Source organism: Pseudoliparis swirei, chromosome 5, assembly GCF_029220125.1.
Source record: "Pseudoliparis swirei isolate HS2019 ecotype Mariana Trench chromosome 5, NWPU_hadal_v1, whole genome shotgun sequence".
Classification (NCBI taxonomy): Eukaryota; Metazoa; Chordata; class Actinopteri; order Perciformes; family Liparidae; genus Pseudoliparis; species Pseudoliparis swirei.
The window spans coordinates 21,417,284-21,431,210 of record NC_079392.1 but is presented as its reverse complement, the minus strand read 5'-3'; the positions used below and the strand labels follow the sequence as shown (position 1 = coordinate 21,431,210).

At 45.1% G+C, this 13,927-nt stretch overlaps 1 protein-coding gene across 2 annotated transcripts in view; it reads right to left on the bottom strand.

Moving 5' to 3' along the window:
* The window catches only part of agbl4 (AGBL carboxypeptidase 4), a 267,416-nt gene that overhangs the window by 106,241 nt on the left and 147,248 nt on the right, over positions 1-13,927 (bottom strand). For both annotated transcript variants that reach the window (XM_056414156.1, XM_056414157.1), the window contains one exon: positions 9,789-10,005. In XM_056414156.1, coding sequence (XP_056270131.1) covers positions 9,789-10,005 — 217 coding nt within the window. The remainder of the gene's footprint in view (positions 1-9,788; positions 10,006-13,927) is intronic.

Here is a 13,927-nt window from a genome sequence, read left to right as displayed (position 1 = left end):
GAGAGGAGAGACATGGCGCCTTAGGAGAGAGAAAGGGACTCGGGCATCCATCTCTCTCACACTTAGGCTGACGCTCAACCGCGTGGGAGACACACACACACACACACACACAGACACACAGACGGAAACACACAAAGGCGACGACCGGGCAGCAGTGGGAGAGCAAGAAAACGAGAGGTGAGAGAGAGAATAGAAAAGTGAAGGAAAAATGGGATCCGTCACTTCCTTCCTTTTTTTCTTCTCAAGAGAGAATAAAAGAAAAAAGAACATATATTTGGTGTGACGGGGGAGTGGGACAATGAAGAGAAGGAGAAATAAAAAGCCGTCTAGAATCAGAGCACGTTTTGTTGTTGTTGTTGGTTTGTGGTGAGTAGATGCCTGTGTGGGCGTGGGGAGGCCAGTGGCTTGGCTCGAGTGTTGTTAGTCATCAGCCGTCTCCAGGCCCCACAGGCGTGCCGAGTGGCTGGCCAGTGTCAGAGGGGCCGAGCCTGCGGTAGGGTGAAGAGCCGTGGCCCTTGCCTACGTTTGGGTAAGAGGCCAATAGACTGGAGAGCGCAGCAGAGGCGGAAAGGCGGTTGGAAAAAAACACATGAAACGTCTGATTTATGCTTAAAATATTCAGTTTATCGACATTCCAATGCCTGGAGTGTAATTAAGCATCTCATGCTCAAGTGCTCCGGCCGAGCAATGGAGCCAGTATACTGTACTACACCGCGTATCAGTCTCGGCTCTTCTGGGCACCTTAGAGGACGTCAGTGAGTGCTGTATATTGAGAGTGAGGACTTCTGATAAACACTTGACATGTAAGACCAATTCCCCCTCTTCAGGGGGACGCTGAGGAAATGGAAGCTCAGCGCTCAAGTCAAGCATTTGATGTCACGTGACGTCTGATCTGCTTCACAGTATTCCTATCACATGCAGTGGTTGGATGCTAAGGTCTATAACTGTAGGCAAGGATAAAACTGCAGCAGGTTTAACCGTGAGCTGTCAGTCATCCGGCTTATCACTAAACATATTGGCTTGGATCAATCCTCTGTATCTGGGATTCAAAAGCAATTTAACTCTGTAGAAACACCAATATCTAGACTCAAATTAGCTTGAGGCCACACGTGATTGTGTGCACAGACTGTGTTGTGTACAACAGCACGGCTGAACCAACTTGAAGAGCAACTTGAAGGTTGAAATCTTTACTGCATTTGAACGGATCTCGCAGATTTTTCACAGTGCTTTGAATCGGTAATGCGCCAAGAACGGTGACCCCTACACTGCAATGAGCAGCCGGGGCGGGAGTGACTTTACAATTATTGATTGCGTTTGTGCTGATTGCAGACATTTTTCCGAACAGGTAGCAGAGCTCAGGTAGCAGTGACCCCCCCCCCACGCACACACACCATTCTATTTGTTTTGCCTTAATTCTCTGTAGAGCACTTTGTAAACTTTGTTTTTAAAGGTGCTATATGAATAAAGTTATTTTTATTATTATTATTATTATTATTATACGGCCCACGCTGTGTGTGAATCCCACAAGTGGCATTACCATCATAAACAATGCATACTAATAAAAAAAACACATGTTACATGTCTTGTTTTCACTGGACACCAACTGCCGACGCTTGAAAACTGCGAAAATATCAAATGAAAGTGTATCATCTCATCTTTACCACCCGCTGCTATATGATAATCATGTTCATATGCCACCCGCATTCTTTTGAAATGGCTCTCCCTACCCTGGGTGTTGCATAACGCGCGGCATGTCGGAGTGGCCACGTGGACCACAGCCCGTCTCTCCTTCTCTCTTGCGGTGAACACCGTGAACAGACAACACGGGGTTATGACCGACCAGCTGACCTTTGCCCTCTAGTTCTGGAGATGTGTCCTGATGGCCTGATACGCGATAGCGCACTTCAAAACACTGAACAAAAGCTTTTCTTTTTCATAGATACAATATATCTAATATAAATAAAGACAACTCAAGAACTCCTGAAATGTCGAGAGCCTCAAGCTAAGGGACTGACAAATGCATATGCGCAAGTTCATATGTGTGCGCTCACACACACACACACACACATACACACACACACACACAGACGCGCCTGATGAGAACAGGGCAAACTTTACTCCTCACAAGTAACTTTTTGACGACTTCTCCTCCACATCCCGGAGTTGTATTCAGACGTGCTGGAGGGCGGTCATGTAGAAAGAGAACGCTGTTACTGGAGTTATTATCAGGCTCCTGTGTTTCCCTCCTCTCAGCTGAGCTATTCAGAGCATGGCGTCCTCGTCTGCCACAAACACATGCCGACAGACAGACGCGGCAGACGGACACACCGTGCAGCCCTTTCGACGCGCTGCGCCGTAATATGTTTTTTGCCCATTTGCGACAAATTAAGTTTCCCTCAAAGTGAATTTCAAGCTCGGCTGCCTTTGGAGGGCGAGCAACTCTCTTTTCATTAATTTTCATTCTTTTCCCTCCAAATAAATGGTCTACTGTACAGCCTCTGCTCTGCGTTACTCTCCTCTCCCTGTCTCTTGCTTTCTCCCCTCCGTGCCTTCTTTTTCCTGCTTTGCCGAGGCCATGGAAAGCAATTACACTGTCAGAAAGGTGTATTCTGATTTATTAAAAGCCTTGAATGCTATCTGTTTTGTTCCCCCTTTGTGTCCCCCCGGGTCCCGAGTCCTGACACCCAAATGAGTGCTCCATCCTGGGCGTCGTCTAAGAAACCGGCAGAGTAAATATCCGTTGTCAAAGGAGGGCCCACGGATTTGTCTCTGAAGCCAAAGAGGTGGGAGACAAAGAGAGGGAGAGAGAGAGAGATGCGTCTGCTGACTGCTGCACTGGCTCGGCTCAAAATGACATGCTTAGTACTCTTTCATTTCATAAAGCAGGTCCTCAACTATCCGCCATTCACAGAACACTGGTTCACGGCCCTGTAGGCCCGGAGACGTCCAGCATTCAGGGAACTTCTCGTTGGCTGCCTTCCGATTCACCGAAAGGCAGAAGAAGGAGAGAAACAGAGGGGGAGAGAAAAGAGACAGAGCGCTAAGCCATTTAAGGTGTGAATACGTTCCAATTTCCAGAATAAATATTATCTCTGTCTGAGTCACCCGAAATCTGTGTGCTTTTGTGCCAACATTATAATAAGGATCAACAAGGGGGTCAGCGCTGCGTTGAACATCATCACGCCATCGAATTCAGCCGGCTTCACCTGTGATACTTTAATCTATTTATCCTCCATTTCTCCACGACACACAGTTTGACCTGTGCCGTATAAAACTGTAGAGTTGAACACAGAAAACCCCCAATCCCCTGCCTCCCTTTCACAGGAGGGGACGCATTTACAACCATGCCAGAGCCCTCCTCCTCCCAACCACCTCCTAATTCCCACCACCTCTCTCTCATTAACACATTCTTGATCGCCAGAGACATGGAAGAGATGCAGGGGTGGAGATGAGTAATAAAGCATCTCGTATCCTAGGGGAACCATCGTTTGGCGATAAGAAGCCGTGCAGCACTGTCACGGAAGGACATGGATCATAAACCTGCTTATCCTCTGCTCCCGCTGGACCAGCCTCACAGTCAACCGTCTGGGGCCGGAGGGCCGCGTCGCCTTGACCTTTTGTCTCAGATTCCTGCCCGAGACGACAGACACTGTTGCGTGGGGCTGAGTGAAGAAGGGTCATTCACTAATGAAGTGAAATACAAAGCAGCACCAAAACAGGAATTGTTGCCAAGAAACACGCATTGATACAATGATGACCTTTTCAATCTTTGAGGAATTTCCCGACGCTGACGTGCCGCAGGCGGTGATTAACATATTATGAGACGATAAAGAGTCATCCAGATACCTGTTAGCTGCTGCTAGGGAAGAAATACACAACTTCCTGAGGCCAGCAGAGAACAATCTGTGACAAACGCAAGAAACGGGCAAACAAAATGGAAAAGAGGTGTAGTGCAAGGAAAGTTACCAACAAGCGGGAGACAAACACAAAGAAAAAACTCATCAGAAGTCGTGGAAGTAAGACATATAGAGTGAAAATTAAATTTCCACCGGCTGATATAGCTGCATCCCTAAAGTTGCCTTGTCTATTTTAAAAATTATTTCCCCCCCCCTCTCTGATGTTTAGGCCACAGCTAATGCATTCATGAACAGTCTGCCACTAAAGGGAAAAACCCTGTGTTATCTTGAGCCGTTTACCTCGCCGCTTGGGGAAGAGCGCTCTACTTACTGGAGTGGTGCCAGCCTGCTGCACTGGTGGAGGGCACACATCTGTCTTGAATATATGCTAACAAAAGGTACACAGCTTATATATATGGGGGAATATATAGCTAAGATTTCTAATCGTCTGCCTCGCCTCATCTGTCTCGTATGTTTGTGGCGCTGGAGTATGGACATTACATTTCACTTTCCTATAAACTGTTTGATTGAATGTATTGTTGTGCCGCCTGTGAGTCGTTTACTATTTAAACACAAAGTGGATGTTCTGGAAGTGGCCATCTCTCACGTGGTCCCACTTTGCAGTGTCACCTCACGATGACGTGCTGATTGGCTATCCAGGTGTTGGCCTTTCAAGGCAGTCGGCGGTTGGAGGGCTGTCTTCATTACGAACCGTTCACAGAGCGGCTCCAGCGTCGAGGACTCAGCTCGGCATTAATTAGTCACTGTAATTAAAACTGGCACTTCGCCATATTGCGCGATGTCACATTACTTGATGACAATGTCTGATGTGGGAAACTTGTTAAGGCGATTTGAATGGTGTCAGTTTCTCATCTCCGCACAGGAAAATGAACATTTCCTGCGACGGAATTGTGCTCCTAATGTGTGACAGCTTAAGTATTATTTCTCATTTATTTATATTTCTTAGAAGTTTCAGCTAGAGACCGTATAATTATATATATATTTTTGTTTAATCTCTTTAAAACAATTAAATACAATTCTATGACAAATAAAAAGGAATGCATCTGGTACCTGTGGCTGCCGTATGACTTTTATAACCCTGTCCAATGATTTTATTCCCCTGATTTGACAACTTTCTTGCTAGATTTATCGACATTTGGAGCTACTGCTGCTAGCTATCTTCATCGGAAGCGGGCTTCTGACACTCGATCGGTTTTTCGGATCAATACTTTCAAAATCTACCGACTTTCGCTGGTTTCCAAGATGTCGCGAACCCGAGTTTACAGCAAGGTTGCATCAGGACTGTACACTGTTGTGACGCAAAGGCAACACTTTTCATGTGATGATGTAATGCCCATGACACTAAATCTGTAATTGTGATTTCGTTGTTTCAAAAGAGTCTCGAATACTCCTTTTCAAATGTTTTTTGTCATTTTTCTTATGACAAAAGAAAAGTTTTAAGCCAAATTTGACTCCTCATACCTAATTGTGTACCTGCTTTTACCTCTAAACCTGACAAAGAGCTGATATTGTAGTTTTTCTAATGTAATATCCACATTTTAAAGGGAGTGCTTTATAGAGAGAGACATCATAATAGTCTCTCATTAAGGATGAAATAAGCCTCGCATGTGGTGAGTTTCCTATGTTTTCTGTTCCTCCATCAGTTTGCCTCGCTCCTCCAATGTGGCTGCTGACCTTCTCCTCTCTCCACGGCTGGAGTGGCTATTGATTGGATCTTGGCACATAGTGTACAAACATAGAGATAAGGAGAGAGAGAGAGAGAGGCAGCCAGGCAGATATAGCTGCAGTGCCCACTCCACTCCCCTCTTGCTCAAAAAAAGGGGAAAAAAACAGAAAAACCCTGTTCTTTGAGACTCCACTCCCACTGAGCAGACATGGTACCTGAACACTGATAGCAGACAGGATTAGGTCCAAAATTCAATCACAGCGGTCTAAGTAATGTTAAGTCACTGCGGCTGACAGTGACCGCTGACTCTCTTCAGCACAGTCCAAGTGATCTACCGTAATCGTGCTATGATTTGGGAGATTTCAAGAACCGAGTGGATGTGACATCCCTGCGCCGTGATTCTGAGATCAATACCCACTTGATGCGGGTATGTGAACAGAGTCACAGTGGAACAGCAAGCACAGATGTAGGCCTCTGAAGTTGCATGCAGGCAAAGAATCAGACACCCTTAAGGCTGGTGTGTGTCCTGTCCACTCTCCCACCCTGAAGTCTCCCATCTACACTTTCTCTCCATCTGGTCTGCAGGCAGAGGCTGTGCTGTGTCAGAGGTGACTAATAATGTCGTCGACCTTCCCTCCTCAGCGGGGCCAGCAGAAGGAAAACTCAAACTGCTGCCTCCGCAAACTCCCGGGCAGACACTGCCCACTGGTGAGAACAAAAAATTGCTTTGTCAATAGGCAAGGTAGACAAATAAGGCGCTTCATTCCGAGATGGCTGGGGGACATTTGAGGACCAAGCGGAAATGAGGAAATGGCTTAAAAGGAGGACGCATGTAGGAATCTCTTCAAAAAGGCGTGTTGGTATTGTAGCAGGTCAAACACGTGTCCTCTTTCTCTGTGTCTTTGTGGTCATGGAAGCAAGCCTCAGGGGGAGGAAGAGAGAGAGAGAGAGAGAGAGAGAGAGAGAGAGGTTCTCTCAAATACTGTCAGGATGGTCGACAAAAGGAAATGTTCAGACAGACAGGGACCAGAGGAACAGACGAAGGGCCGTGAACCCTGCTGAGCAGGAACAGGAAGAATCCAAACCCCTCTCCTCTGGGGAATAAGAGAAATGCTCCTGGTATTTGTCTTTGTGGATGATATGTGTGTGTGTGTGTGTGTGTGAGTGTGTGAGTGTGTGTTTACGAACAATTGTGTATTGGTGTGTTTGTGTGTGTCGACGAAAAATTGTGTGTGTGTGTCTATACGTGTATTAAAGGACCTCTGTGTTTATGCATTGTGGTCAATCATAACCGGCTATTGATCAAATAATCAATTCAAAGACACAAACACACACAACAATTAGAAAGGGATAAAGTATATTTCTCAAAACTAATAAATATTCCTTTAAATAATTGTATTTGGGGCCTCAGGCTGTGCAGGTTTTTAAGGGCATAGAACTTCAGAGCTATAGTATGGGTCCAGGTACTTTAAAGCTAATAAGTGAGAATTAAACATGTGTATTAAGTTGATCGCCAATAACAAGACATTACAAATTAAATTATATTGTCTCTGTTCTTGCTTTTTGTCGTCCAGCTGCTGTGTTCTGTACCAGTTCTGAATTATTTTCTAATGTATGCCAGTTATGAAACCAGTGCTAATCTCAAGTAAATTGCATGTCAGTGTCTCTAAGATCAGATATAAATATATTCTGTCAGTATTCCTTAGTTGACAAAAACAAGATTTGACAACTATGCTACATTATTAGAATATATAACAATCGGGGTTAGCGTCAAACGAGACAACCTAGGTTTTTGATAGAAAGCTCGTGGTGGTTTCCAGGACAACGTGCTGTGTATCATCACGGGGATATTCCATTAAATGTACCAAGAACCAATCATTGTTGTTATTGTATCTAATTTCTCTTTGGATGTTTGCAATGTGAGATTTCATCATGTTTGATGGTCAGCAGGGAAAAACACTGGAGTTACCACCCACACAGGCACAGTCAAAATGGTAAAGTCTCCATTAAAAGAGGAAAACAAGTTAAAGTGAAGCAACTTGAGATTAGAGGAAATGATATTCAGATCCTGTCCGCTTGCCCTTTCCATTCATCCCAGGGCCGTTACATCTCTCTCCCTGTTTCCCTCCGTCTATCTGCCTCTCTCAATTAAACCGACTTCTAACAACTCAGCTGAATTCAGGCTGGTTCAACGTTATTTTCACTCTGCTCTGAACATTTGAGTAAGATAATAAAAAAACATACCTGCCGTGTAAATTAGTAAACACTTCTTCACTCATAATGAGGAAGAGAGCTGGAGGTAAAAAAAAAAAGAAAAAAAAAAGCTGACCTTTTGTTACAGTATCTAAGTGCAGGCTGGATAGCAGGGATTTTGTACAGAGGAATACATTACAGAAAACAAATTAGTCAGCGAGATAGAAGAATGCCAGTGCAAATGGCCTTGGCTCTTATTTCCATCCTTATGAGATAACTGTCCCATTAGAAGGTTAAAGCTATTGTGGTGTCCCCGCAAAGACTCTGCCTGGGAAACGGCGGCAATCCGTCTTTAAAGTTTGATGCAGCCAGAAAGCTTTCCTCATCCCTTCTCATCCCCTCCCCTCTGACCTGTGTGTGTGTGTGTGTGTGTGTGTGTGTGGTTACATCTGTGTCTGAGATAGAGAAGGGTACCAACATACAGAGAAAGAGATATGAGAGGGTGGGGCTGAGCTGTCTGCCACCCAGGCCCAGAGAACATAAAGAGAAAAATACGGCCATAAAACCTCTCTATGACTATGAATACTAATTCTGACTCTGTGAGCCAAACCAAGCGAGTCTGTCCTCTCTCTGTTCCCTCTGTCTCGCTCGGAGAAATGATGTGGTTTGAAAATGAAGCAAGAATAATGTGCTGCACATCAAAGCAGAATGGTAATACTTCGTATTTACTATATGCTATAAATGACACACACATATATATATATATATATATATATATATATATATATATATATATATGGAGTATAGATGGTGAGGGAAGATTAGTTAGAAGCCGGACACAATATAAATAAAAGTAAAACAGAGATTGAACCGGTTTCCATGGTGATTTGACTTGAATAGGTATACCAGCAATTTTAGAAAGATATATGTACACATCTCTACTTTGTTTTAATTAATGTATTGAAAATATTTACACATGTTAAAGACTAAAGATAGCAAATAAATAGAAATATAATGGAGTTAAAGGCCTCTTCTTTTGTGTGTACGGTAGACTTTTATATTTGATTCAAGGTTATATTGACCACAATTTTCAGAAAAGTACAAATATGCAGGTTTAATGTGGCTCAAAGGTGGACTGCAGATTTTAAATAAAATACTATGGAAGAAAATCAACACAATAACGTGGACCCTAATAAAAAATGTTTTGATCCATTTGATCCATTTGAGGGTCCGAATCCAGTCTCTGGGAAAGATGTGCTCAACGACTCCCACCAATCATGTGATCAAATCATGGATGCTTTCAGCATAATGGAAAAAAGGCACATTTCTGACTTTTACCTATATATAAAAACAGTATAACGTGATGATGACTCTTAGAGCACAGTTTGATTTACTGCCTTGTCAATAGAAATGTCAGTTATTCTTCTTCTGTTGTATTTCTGGAGGAAATTTGGGCACCTGTAGTGAAACGCATACATCTTGAAATTCTTTTTTTCAATATTGAATTTGCAATGAAGCTGGTTTTGAAATATGATAGAAATTAGAATCTCAAATACTTAATGTCATAGTGCTACAGTAACTGCAGGTCACTGGATAATGTCTTTAGAGGAAGTATATATATATATATATATATATATATATATATATTTTAATTCACCATCCTGTCTGAATGTTATGGTCAGATGGTCTTCACAAATACCTGTACCTTCATTGTGCCCCCCTTGGAGCGAGATTTTCTCTGAAAAATGTTGGAGGACAGAAGAGAACGTCGTAATCTCTCAAGCATTTCTAATGAGTTTTTCCTCCTACAATTATTTGATAAGAACAGACAAGACTGGAGGCAGCGTGTATGATACACGGGCTCCTACTGCCGAGGTGAGAGCTCTGCTGATTACACGCACGGCCATCTGCACACTCACACCAGCCATTGCCACTGCCACTACCACTCCCCCCCCCCCCCCCCCCGTTTCTCCTCCACCTGCTGAAAGGCACCTCCCCACCTCCCAACTCACCACACTGAGTCCCAGTTGCTCCCTCTGCAGGTAGGGCATGTTTCTGCGCTCCAGGCCGGCCAGGTAGTGCTGCAGTCTGGAGTAGGTGTAGGGGTAGCAGTAGGCGAACTGGTACACGTCGTCCTCTCGGTCAAAACAGAAGGCGAAGGACATGACGTAGTTGCGCCGGTGGTCGGGGCAGCGATAGTAGTACACGTTTTTGGCGGGAAGCCTCTGCCTGCGACAGAAAAAGACACAATATGGAGAAATTAGGGTATTTTTACAGGACGGGTCTTTTTAATTTAAAAACACGAGGTCTTGAAGAGTTTATGCTGCGTCAGGGGAAGATATGAGGAACGTTGAAAGCAGAGCACGGACTCATGAGGTACACATCGAGAGATGAGAAATGCCCACGCAGAAGTTGCATCAGCGTGTCAGTTGGTCGTCTCCCGCAGCTGCTGACAGGTTCTTAACTCGTGAGGAGTGAATGTGAAAATGAAAAAACACACATAGAATTCATCTATGCATTTGATTAGTTTATAGTAATGCAGTGCCTGTTACCAGCATGCCACGTGACCGTTCGGAAAAAATCGAGGCGTTGTTCAGAACCAGCCAGTTTGTTGCATCGAGAAATTGGAGTGGAAGTTGAAGGAGAGTTTGATTACAATGTCGGGACATACGTCCAGAGTCCAACTGCAGTTGATGAGCCGGCCTGTGACGAATCGTGCGGAGGACATGCTGGACTCCCTGAAGACCTACCCCTGCTCATGCTCAGAGCACACATCGCTTGTTTATTCAAATAAAGTTGAAAATTGAACATGTTTTATGTCCAGATTGCACCACATTTCACACGCCATTTCCTTTGGTTTCCTGAGGCTCTTTCACTACCCGACTCCTGGCTGATGTCTGGGCCTACGGTCTGGCCGCAGGAAAGAAAGATGGAATCATACTTCACGCTAACCCAGCAACGGGAGATCAGAGACTGTTGTGACCACCTCTTTACATGGACGTGGCTCCATCCTGGCCTGCCCGATCAAGCTGGTAGGACAGAGTGAAGCACTCCGGTGGGACGACTCCGTGTTTACATCCAAGATGCTCTGTGCTGAAATGTCAAAGCTGCCTGACGCTGATGCCCTGATGTCAAATCTTTATCTGCCCGCAGAATCCACTGGCGGTTCCGTTGCTGCTGTTGACATTATGCAAATTCACCAAAAGCACGACAGGAATGCACTTTTTTGTTATTTTTTTGTTCATGTTTTCCTTGTGTGGCATGGGACTGCATTCTGCGGTGCGACCACGTGTTGCAGAATGACAATAAATGATGCTTGAACAATTGCCAATTATGATTGAATGCAAAGCTACGGAGAACAAATACAAAGTGACAGATTGAGAATGAAAATGAACAGCACAACAACAAAATTAAATGACAAACAGTAACACATTGTCAACTCACTACAAAAGGTAAATTGACTGAATTAATTAGATTTGTTTGATGAACGGGACTTTTTATGCAAGTGTTTGTTGTAATTCAAGACTGAAAGACATAACAACCGTAAGAAAGAAACAATAACAACAAAGATAGATAAGACCACACATACACAATGTATAATCAACCCACGGGGTCAATCTTTGAGGCAATCCATTGATCTCCAGATTCAGGAGAGCTCACCTTTTCAAGTGCAAGTGGAGAATTTTGGATCACAGTTTGTATCTGTTCGCATAAAAATGTTTCAGCTTTCCACTTTAAAAGGCAGCAGTTCCCACTTGAATGTGATATTTTAATTATGATGACAATGACACTATTGTGCTATGCGTGGTGTGTTTCATGTTTAATTTAGAATGGCAGTCCAAGTGAAAAGCACCCCAAAAAAAAAAACGTGTTTCCTTTTTGGTTCAAGTCCTAAGTTGTCGTGTAAGTGTGCGAGCAATTTAGAACAATTATATTGAGTGAAGAACGGCTAAGCACCTAATCTGCATCCGGCATGTTTCTGGTTTGGCTGAGCCTGTTTGTAATGCACTGCATGTCTCGGGTGTCTGTGTCTCCTCTGTCGTGTGCTGTAGTCGTGTACTTTGCTGAATTGTGTGCTGCATGTTGCATGCTGGGCCCAGGGCGAAATAAAGCTGAGTGATCCGAGCGCCTCGAGGCCGATCGATGGGGTGCGGGACAGTGCTGCTGCAGTCGACACAACTTCTCTGCTTACTCGAGGCGTTTTCTCTCCACACTCTTGCCCCGTCCGTCGTTGTCTTCCTCTCCTCCCACGTTTAACCCTCGCCGCTGTCACATGGTCAGAGGCAGGTGGCGGGATGCGTGCAATGTACCGCATTTGCCTTTTTTTTCTCTCTCGTCCGCTTTCCCCACCTTCCGTGTTCTTTCTCCGGATCTCTTTCGTCTTCGGCTGTCGCTCAGTGACTCCGCCTTCGACAGTTTACATGAAGAAGACCGAGCATTGGGGAACAACAGCGTCTGCCATGGGAGCCTTGCAGACGCTCCGAGAGGGGAGGATAAAAGGAGGGAGATGAGGACGATGAGTGACTGGTGTGTTCCGGGGTGTTGGGAGCAGGGAGAAAGGTGGAATAAGGAGATAAGGAGAAGATGAGAGTGCAGGGCGATGGCAGATCTGGGCCTGATAGAGATATACGGGAAAGGGGGTGGCGGCTAGCAGCGTAGCGGCTGTGTGATGGTTGGTGAGCGAGAGCGTCACTGGCAACAAGATCAGATGAAGATGCTATCGGGGCTGTGATAGGAACAGGACCTGATTATCAACAAACAGGACAGACTGTAGGCTGCGCCAACTCTGACAGAGCGAACTTCTCTCTGTGACTCACCTCTGCCGAGGGAGGACAGGAAGGAGACACACACACACGAGTTTTATGTGTTTGCACAGGAGCCAAATACATCAGGTGTGGCGACGGACCCGCATAGAAATGCATAGTGAACACACTCGCATGCATTTTCAAATACTTGAAGATGTCCCTGCTGGTACCTCGTAAAACAAAAAGCTAAATCACTCAGACAGAGGGGACGGAGGGAGAGAAAGGCAGTGCTGATTATTCCTTCAGAGCAGAGGAGGAGAGAGGAGGATGTATCTGCATGTGGCTATATCAGCAGAATACTAATGCAGCCAGTGGCTAGCTGGGCCACACCCAGCCTTCCCACTGGAGCCAGATTACCAGCCTTGTTTTACAGCCTGTACAACTGGACAAAGAAGCAGAAGAAGAAAAAAATGTAATCTTGGGGGGGGGGGGGGGGACACAAATGTTGGAACATGAAAATGATTCATATAAAGACCACATGGGTTTGAAGTGGAGCAGTTTGAATTAAGAATGGACAGACAAGGATAACATAAAACACCAAGCCCACACACACACACACACACACACTGGTGCATTACTATGGTGGCAGCCCTCCAAGGTGCGGGTTAATTAAAATAAGATGACACCTCACCTCTTTACATATCTCCCTGTTTGAATCTGCCCACCCATGCAATCCCACTTCTCCCTGTTCCTCCTTCTCTTTCTCTCTACCGGGCAGTGTGTGTGTGACCTTGCCGGATACGGAAAAAGTCTCGGCGATTGATTTTAATTGCCGCTGCTTGTCCCCGTCACAGCGTTGTAGTTATACAGCCAATGAAAATAGCCGTGTGACACGGCCTGGGAGGCCTGAACGACAGGCTGAGGACGGCTGCGTCTGCTTCAGTCGACAGGCAAGTAGACAAATATGAAAAATGCACATAATCTTCAGAACAAGCACATTAATAGTAATACAAATGGTCCCTTTGGTTTTTATCTAGGCGTGAGCTGCTCCTGCGCGGCAGCTGGCAATTTGTTTTATCTAAATGGTACCTCCCTGTGCCCATCTCTTGACGAGGCACAGCGCCGTCGCTCCCAACAGAATTATCACGGAGGAAAATGGAGAAGCGTCCGCTCAGATGATAACACGCTCGCACATGTTTTTCTTCTTCTTCTTTTTTTTTTACAATTCAGTGATTACAGAGACACGGAAACATGCACACCGACAGGAATATGCAAAGAGCCGCACGCTGAAACGAAGAGGCAAACTGAACCCGTGTGTGAGCGACATCAAGGTCATCCCTTTGACAGCGAGCTGTGGGACGAGTTAACCGCCGGAGCGTCTCATCGCAGCCCGACAGAAGAAAGAG